The 9868-nt window shown below is 37.8% G+C and overlaps 1 protein-coding gene across 1 annotated transcript; it reads left to right on the plus strand.

The window, feature by feature from the left end:
* The first annotated feature begins 7877 nt into the window (after positions 1-7877).
* Dpm1 (Dolichyl-phosphate mannosyltransferase subunit 1) lies at positions 7878-9463 on the plus strand. Its single transcript, XM_076441024.1, has 4 exons — positions 7878-8116; positions 8242-8452; positions 8850-9040; positions 9112-9463. Exons 1-4 carry the CDS (start codon positions 7893-7895, stop codon positions 9329-9331), a joined length of 846 nt encoding a protein of 281 aa, XP_076297139.1. The 5' UTR covers positions 7878-7892; the 3' UTR covers positions 9332-9463.
* Positions 9464-9868: the final 405 nt, after the last annotated feature.

The raw sequence follows: 9868 nt of genomic DNA on the forward strand, positions 1-9868 counted from the left end.
ATACGATGCTCACCATGGCATTGTCGTGCATACCGCCACAGGTGACGTAACTTAATACGTCTTCTTTTTGCGTACGGTATTGTCGAACGACAGCGGAAACACTAGTTCCATTGCTGGAACGGCAAACGAGTCGTGTGTTATGGCACACCGCGGGGAGTTGAACGTGGCAACGTGCACCGTGATTTTGCGCTAACTGCTTACGGCAATTTGGCCTCGGAACGTACCAATACGTTTCTACTCTACGTAGTGGTCCCTACCCTACGTAGTGGTCCGGTGGGCGTATGCTCCACATTTTTACGGTATCAAAAAAACTAAAGTAATATCCAAATATACATTTGGATATCCATAAAATGTCTCTGAAAAATGTTCCATGCTCCGAGCGCGACTGGGCCTGCAATGTCAGTCCTCTACTCACTACTCTAATACGAGATCGCGACTCTTGTAATTAAATCTGATCTTCTAGAGAGGTGCGTTTTCCAATATGCGTGTACTTTAATCCCGCCTTAAAACAACGCGTTGGTACTTTTCGCGACACTAAAGCAATCGCGACAACAAATTCTCGCAACGCTAATTCGCTAATTCGTCCTATTAATTCATTCGCGGCATGCATTATAAATGGCAAAGTCTACTAGTGGAGAGGACCGGTTCCTCCACTATTCCTCTTTGCCATTGTCAAAAACGGTAATTAAGCAAATCCTAGTCTAATCGAAATGAAGTAGAGGCGAGGCAAGATAGCTAGCGACTGGGTTTCCAAGCCCATAGTATCAACCCCGGATCCAAACGCAATGACACCATCCACCTGCCTGGACGTCGTAACGCCAGGACAGATGCGCCCCTTCGCTCAAAACGTTATTCCAACTGGCGAGTATACACTCCACGAGCTGGCCGCTTTGAGTATAGACCGAAGTCTAGTAACGCTGACTTTATTAGCCAGAGATGGTGCCACGAGGTCATGTGCTGCGAGGTCACCCCTACTTGAAGAGTAGGTGCGGACCTCCACTAATCTCGTCCCAGACATTCTCTACTTCAATTTCGATTTCCACAAATACTACGCTAATTCAACCCGTTATTATTCTCTCGCAACTCTAATCGAAATCGCGGATGCCTACACCACACCCGGCAGCCGTTTCGACTGCGACCACTTCTTCAGTGGTCCGTTGCAGCTGGAGCATGGGCGCCTGAAATGTCGAAAGACTCAAATACAAACGCGATCCTTTTGCTGCGCAACGCTAATTCAACGAACAGAGAGAAATAAACTTTTATAAAATTGTTATATTATATCTTAAATATTTCTTCAAGCAAAAATAAAAGTGAAATGTAATTAGAATCGGGACTATTTCATTCGCAACGCTAAAATGAAAGAATCTGTATTGAAATGTATGAAAATCGCGAATATTTCCGCGACACTAACTTCGATCTCTGTTCACAATAGACTAATGCAATACCCGTGTTTTTTTTCGCAACGCAATTTCAATCGCGGACGTGCCCATCTCCGCTGATCGTTGGGGCGGCGAGGCCTGCCCATGTGTACAACTAACTACTTCTACTACTACTTCTACAGACGAGTACAGCGACAAGGTAGAAATAAATGAAATGACTTCGCATCCGAAGATGCGAGGCCATTGTAGTTGCCCTCTTGAGCGACAGTTTGTCGGGGCCACTTCGGCATATAGCCTCTTCTTTTTCTTCGGCGGTCCGCCAAACAACTGAAACCCTAAACGTGCTCGCAGGGGAAACGATCGACGACTTTCGAAACGAATCACAAGTTTCAAGAGAAGCCGATCGTTCCGCTGGTGCAATCGAGCAGGTGCGCAACGTTTCGAGACCCTAATCCGCGCGCGTTCGCGTCCGCGTCCGCGAAAGCTACGCGAGCTGGAAGAATCGAGCACGAAGCATCCATTCGAACGTCATGCCTCGTTCGATTTAGCTTCGAGACGAAACTTCCAGCTCTTCCGGTGACTGACTACCGTGCGAATCGCGGCCTACCCGAAAGAGAAAACGGTAGCCAGCCCCGGCCCCTACCTACTTAAAACGAACAGTCACACCAAGAAGGTAAGCTACCTACCTACCTAGCCCTATATTTAAAAAGTAGCAAAAGACACAAGCTCTCAAACACATTCACAACACGATCTCCACACAGACGCCAGGGTGCAATATCCTAACACCTAGAGAGAACGTCCCGGGACGCCTCCGACACCCTAACGTTCAAATCTCACACAAGCACACTCTAAGGTACGTACCAGTTTTCCTGAAATCGACTGACAATGGCCGTGATCATTGCGAAATAAATCGATAAATCGAAATGACAGCTGAATTAACTCTGAATTAAATTACATGTAATTCTGAATATTACACGTTGTTTTTAATGAATTGAGAAAATTACTACACATATTACACGAAGATCCATGTAGCATGTCACAGATCAACAGGAATATGTGCTACTGATTCTAGTTTAAAAAATCGACGCAATTCCACTGCCTATCAACACACACACACAAGTGGAAAATACGTCGTGCACGATACACTAACCACTGTCAGTCGCCACACATATTATTACAACAATATTCCATGTGCTCGTTGCTCTCACCCTCCCGAGTAGCGCCTGGGCACGCGAGAGGATTCGAGCAACGAACAGGGAATCTTAATATCCTGAAAATCCTAACTAAAAGAATTCGTTAGATTTTGTACGAGCTAATATTCTTGTATTCTTGTATAATGGTTCTATTTTGAATTCAACATTTAATATGAAGTTATAAAACACATATTTAATTATGGAATGAATTCTTTAAATTCTTTAAATTCTTTAAATTCTTTAGTAAAATGAACTCTTTAAATTGTTTAATGAATTTTAATCTTTATAAAAATATTTAAAAACCCTCGGACGACCCTTTAGACGAAGCAAAATTTCGAAATAGTGGAAAAAAATAGTTTACTAAATGTAAAGTATTAGTGGAAGTAATATGTATAGGTTAATTTGCTTCGTCTAAAGAATCTATCCGTCGCGATTCGTCTTTTTGTACGTGATATAAACTGTTTTCGAGCAATTTAAAGTAATTTTAAAATACAAACAATTATCTTGACGATTAAAAGTGATTAGTGAGTGTGTTCCAAATTACGGAAGACTTTTATCTTTCCGCAAATTGGAGATTCAATATATTATTGAAATTATTTATATTTATAGAAATAAAAACGCGACGTACAAAAAGACCCTACCTAGCTAAGAAACAGATCATGTACTACCCGTGGAAAACGCCTGGCGTTTTCCACGGTCACTGACTCGTCAAAATATACTACGCAAGAAAAATAGAATAATAAAAAAACTATTGTTTATTGACTCACTACTTGTTGGAGGGATGAGAAGCTGCGTTAGAGTCCTGAAATCAAAAAATAAAACAAAAGATATTAAAATCGATTCGTAAAATTCCATTGGGATATGAAAAGATTTTAATTTAAATACTATTTAAATGATTTTCGAAATAAAAAGTGTAGGTGGTACAATTTGTTATTAATGCTTTGAAAAGAAAATGTTGAATAATAAAGATTAATTATTAAGATATCTCTCGATCGATCTCAGCTATCGATGTCGTCTTTGGTAATAATCAAGGTGCGTCGCCTCAGGCATCCAGGTTGGCAGCTTGGAAGTTTTCTGTACCCTTAGGGTTCTATAACAGAAAGAACAAATTCATTTAATTTCAATCGACCGAAAGTGAATTAATAATTCGTGATTATTAATTTTTTATTATTAATTTAAGAAGATAATGTTCAATAACAAAGTTTAATTGGTTTATAATGGTACTCACCGTCCTCTCCTGCTTGAAGAAAGAACAATTCGTTGCGTCTCGATCTCGACTATCGATACAGTCGTTGGATCGATGCATTCTTTCCCCTCACTCTCTGTGTGTAACAGAAAAAATAAATTCTATTTATTTAATAGGAATATATTACGAAATAAATAATTCAAGTTGAACATAGAATCCAAATTAATTTGAATGAAAATTAAATAAACGATTTCTATCGCACGAAACGAATTTAAATACAATTAATCGTCACAACGCGAAAGTAAATTATCGCGAGAAGGCAGCACGACTCGACAATAAATTTAAATTAATGAAAAATAAATAATTCGCTTAAACACGGAATTGATTTTAAGAACAATTGAGGTAAATAATCTTGATTTCTATGGAATGATGCAACACGGAAACGATACGCACCACATGTAACGGCCCCTGCTTTGCGTCGTATATGTATTTTGTGCTTCTCATAACCACCGACGCGGAGGGCAAGGTCAGAGGGAAGCTCTGAGATAACCAAACGTACGTGCGTTCACTTTGACTTTCACGTGTATTATGAATTCGCGGACGGACCCCTGCGACCGATTGTCACCGAAAATTTACGATTTCCCCCGAATTGGGATCGGGGCACGACCGAAGACGCATTACATACAGTCAATTAAACCATGAAATATAAACTCTATACCTATGTGCAATAAAAAAAAAAGGTTCAGGTACCTGAATGCTATCGAGTTTAATGAAGGGGTATCATAATAACAAACAATCAATGGACTGCAGATGTGCAGTGGACTGCATTTTCCTATTTTTGTCGACGAATTGTGAGAAAGTGGAAATTTTTATTTATTTTCTTTTTCCGGAAATATTTATCTATTTTTTAAAAATCTCATCTATATGTTTTTAATGGGAACAGCCTTTGTATAGATCCAAAACAAATGAAAATTGTACAAAATTCTAACTAATTTTATATTCTAGCCTTTTTTGAATATTTTCATAAGCATAAATACATAAAGATACGCAGTCTAATAATGAATACTATTTTCCATTTAAGAAAAATGCTGGAGTCCCCCTTGGCCCCCCAAAAGGTTACCTCAAAAAAAATTTAACACGTACTAAAGTATTGATCTGAGAATCGTTTTTATTACGCATAGGGGACACAACGATATCCTACTATTTTAATTTGTGACAAAATCATTTTTAATAAATCCACGATAAATGAATAATTTGAAAAGAATGTTCAATAATAAAATTATATTGGAAGATATGTTGGTACTTACATCCCCTCCGCCTTAAAGCACGATACGTTGTCTCTCCATCTAGCTACGATTAATGGATGGATGCTTTTCCCTTAGGCTCTGTAACAAAACAAAAATCACTTAATTTAATTCGAGCAACCGTGAAACAATAAATACGAATTAAAGAAAATAAATCATTCACGTCGAATGTAAAATCAAAATTAATTTGAACTGAAATGAAATAAGCTCGACTCCTATTTGCACGATAAAATTCAAATGGCAATTCGATTTAATTCAATCGATCAACCGTCAAACAATAAATCCGAATCAATAGAAAATGGAAAATAAATCGTTCAAGTAGAATGTAAAATCAAAATTAAATAAACTTGATTTCTATTGGAGGATAAGACACCAATGACAAATTCGATTGAATTGAATCGATCAACCGTCAAACGATAAATTCGAATTAATAGAAAATAAGGTTATCGTGTACCTCAGAAACTAGAAATTGTTACCTCTTTCTTATGTAATTCTGTAGATTTTAGCGAGAAAATGTCAAAAGTCCAAATTTCAATCCTACGAGATCAATGGTTCCAAAATGTATGCTTGTTTAAACAGTTTAAACTTGAGCGATTCGAACCGTCGTTGACAGTTGACAGGTGAATGCACCGCCATGTTGGCATGTACTCAATTTCGCGGGTCGTCTAACGAACGAAGCCGGTTACACAAGCAAACTTTGAAACTTGAACTTTTAGCATTTTCCCGCCAAAATTTACAGAATTAAATAAGGAAAATTCTTCCATTTCTGGTTACTAAACGTAAAGTGCAGCCAATAAATCATTCAAGTTGAATGTAAAATCAAAATTGAATAAACTAGATTTCTATTGCACGATAAAACACAAACAACAACTTCGTTAAAATTGAACCGATCGTCACGACGCGAGAGTAAATTATCGCGAGAAGGCAACGATTCAAGAATAAATTTAAATCGATAAAAACTAAATAATTCGCCTGAACACAGAATTAGTTTTAATAAAAATTAAGGTAAATAATCGTGAATTCTACAAATGGGGCAACACGGAAACGGTACGCACCATGTAACGGTCTCTACTTCGTGTCTTCTTCTTTCAGCGTCTCAATAACAAATAACGCGATTGACAAGGCCAGGGGAGGCTCCGAGATGACCAAACGTACGTTCGTTCACTTTGACTTTTGTGTATGGCGTATATTATGAAGCCACGGTCAGATCTTTGAGACCGAATGTCACCGAATGGGGATCGACAATGGCCGAAGACGTACTGCATACAATACAGTCAATGCAACCACTATATAAACTTTGTAACTACCCGCAATAAAATATTGGAGGCCCCCCATATTAAAGTATTGCTCTGAGAATCGTTTTTATTACGACATAAAAATTGTCATAAAATACTCGAACAGAGAAAGAGACGGGACACGCGACATCCTACTATTTTAATTCGTGACAAACTAATTTTCGATTAACTTTTTACTAAACCCACGGTAAATTAATAATTTCAAGAGAAAATGTTCAACAAGGAAGTTTTATTGGAGGATATGTTTTTGTACTTACATACTCTCGATCTTCTCGATACTATCCACGGCTGGATGGATGCTTTTCCCTTGGGCTCTGTAACAGAAAAAAATTCATTTAATTAACAATAAATACGAGTCAATTGAAAATAAACCGCGTTCAAGTCGAATGTAAAATCAAAATTAATTTGAACTAAAATTAAATATGCTTTACTTCTATTGGAGGATGAGACACAAATGACAAATTCGATTCAATTTAATCGATCAACCGTCAAACGATAAATCCGAATTGATAGAATTAAAATAAGGTTATCTTGTACCGCCGGAAACCAGAAATTGTTACCTCTTTCTTATGTAACCCTGTAGATTTTAGCGAGAAAATGTCAAAAGTCCAAGTAGATTAGTGTTCAAAAATTTTCGCGTGTTTAAACTTGAGCGATTCTAATTGTTGTGACAGGTAAAAGCAGCGCCATGTTGGTATGTGCTCAGCTTTGCGCCTCGTCCAACACTGCTGCGATATGGTGCAACTTTTCTAGCGCACAGTGTTCCGATATGGCGCATCTTTTCTCGCGCATGCGCGGCGATTTCAGCCTCAGTAAAGTAACCTCAGTAAAGTAAGGTTCTCGATAAAATGGGGTACCTTGAGCACCTCACAGAATTCTAAAAATTGGTATGATTTGATTCTGAAAAATGAATGTATAACATGTGTATTTGTGTATATTTTATAACTCGTAGGACACGTTCTGGAGTCTTTTTCTCCGGAACAGATTGTTTCGGTACATTCCCGCCAATATAACTGTCTCAGGCTCTGCTACCTCATCAGCCTAATATACATATGTACATAAATAGATACGTTACTGTTTTGGCCGGGTATGCGCGAAATTTTTATTTAAATAATAAATAAACGTGTTGATTGTAATTGCAAATATTAACTAAACTTTTTATTTAAATAATGCCAAAAGTGATCTATTTATTATTTCTTATTTGCTAATAAAAGATTATTTTCTTACTTGAAATTGACTAGTTAGTTGAAATTGTATTTGTAAATAACAATTAACTTTATTATTTTAAATAATTTATTTAGACTTGCTCAAATGATAAATAATTATTCTTGGTTTTTATGTGAATATCCAAATAACAAATAACTCCCGTGTTACTTAAATTTGTATTGAAATAATTATTTATTTAAATATGCCTAAATCTGTGTCGGTAACATGATGCGCGACACCGAAATGGTACAGCGGCTCTCAGGGTCTCCCGTGACCAAGCCAAAAATACCCATGAGATGCAATATCTATACTGATCAAGTCTATAGTCTATGCCAGAACCGCGTGGATTTGACGTGCGACACTTGATAAGGAAGGAGCCATCCAGAGCCATCCGTGCGCCGAAAACTGTCAAGATGGTAGAAAAAGAACAGACAAAAAAAGAGATAAAGGAGTTAACGAAAAATGACAAATACTCGATTTTACTCCCGACGTACAACGAGATTGAAAATTTACCTATAATCATTTGGCTTATCATCAAATACATGGATGAGAGGTAACTACCATACCAACATAACCTCAATTGCGGATAAAGTAACTCCTGTCGGATGAGAATAAAGGATTTAAAATATCTGAAGTATGAAATATTAATCAGTCTAGCGAACATATGCAACATTTTAGCGAACTTGATTATGAGATAATCGTAATCGACGATGGTTCTCCTGATGGAACGTTGGACATGGCTAAACAGCTACAAAATGTATACGGCGAAGATAAAATAGTACTGAGACCAAGGGAGAAAAAGCTTGGACTGGGAACAGCTTATATGCATGGAATTAAACATGCTACAGGAAATTTCATTGTCATCATGGATGCCGATCTGTCTCATCATGTACATATTTTCCTTTGTAAACAATTAATCTAGGTCAGGCATGCGCACAGAGTCTTCTATCGAACATATCCCTTGCACTGTCAAAATTAAAGCGCCTAGTTAGAGTATGCTACACAGGCATAACAAAGCTGATTTACTACTGGTAAATTTGCAAGGTTTAGAACATAGTTTTCTGAAGAGATCTAGGATTATCGATATTTTATTTGCTTTCTTTTCAATTTAACTTTTGAAGTTGTAATAATAAAAATAGCTTATTCAAAGTAGATGCTAAACAAAGGAGCTTTGTAAACAGGATTGCGAGTCTTCTTCCTCAGATGACCTTTGTACTTAGGAACGCTTGCTGCCCATGCCTAGTTTACAGGTGTAATTGAAATTTATATAATCTTATCTTCTTCAGCCGAAATTCATTCCTAAAATGATAGAGCAGCAGAGGTATCTTGACCTGGATGTGGTTAGCGGCACAAGGTATGCTCACGGTGGAGGCGTTTATGGGTGGGACTTCAAAAGAAAGGTGATAAGTAGAGGGGCAAATTTCTTAACACAAATCCTTCTGAGACCGGGTGCCAGTGACCTCACGGGAAGCTTTAGGTACAACCTTACACAACTACTATATATATGCGTAACCTTTATAGGGTAATACTTAATTCTTATTCTTGCAGGCTGTATAAGAAAGAAGTGTTAGAGAAATTAATCCAATCCTGCGTGTCGAAGGGATACGTATTCCAGATGGAAATGATAGTCAGGGCTAGGCAATATAATTACACCATAGGAGAAGTACCAATCTCGTTCGTAGATCGTGTTTATGGTGAATCGAAGCTGGGTGGATCAGAAATCTTCCAATTTGTGAAAGGTCTTCTGTACCTTTTTGCTACTACATAGTCTGGGCTGGAACTCATAATTCCTGGACAACATTCCCTATGTTACGAACAAAATATATAAGTTACAGCGTATATAGAGTAAACAATTGTACATCAGTGGATGCTTTTATAGAATAAACATATATGGTTTTTACGTTCTATGACGACTTAGTTACGTGGGAAAAAGCGCACAAATTGACATAAATCGAGGCGCTCGACTTAAAAACGAAGGAGCACGTGCCCGTGCGCACGTGGTCGTGAATGGACGACGCGAAACACATATAACGATTCTCGCGAGCAATTCCACCCTCGCCGCACCCTCTGACGTCACGCAGCCTCCGTTTATTGATCCATTACGAAATTACAGTCTATATTTCGACTTGGGCAGAATGCAAGACGGTGCCACAATGTGCCACGTACGAAAAGTCAAGATCTATATATATAGCGGAGACCCCTGCACCAATTAATTCCAATTTTTAATAATAATGCATGATAAAATAAAAATAATAAAATAACCTCAACGGAGTTCAATTACGGGCAAGCGAATAACAGAGTTTGT

The sequence above is a fragment of the Lasioglossum baleicum genome, chromosome 16 (genome assembly GCF_051020765.1).
Source record: "Lasioglossum baleicum chromosome 16, iyLasBale1, whole genome shotgun sequence".
NCBI classification, from domain to species: domain Eukaryota; kingdom Metazoa; phylum Arthropoda; class Insecta; order Hymenoptera; family Halictidae; genus Lasioglossum; species Lasioglossum baleicum.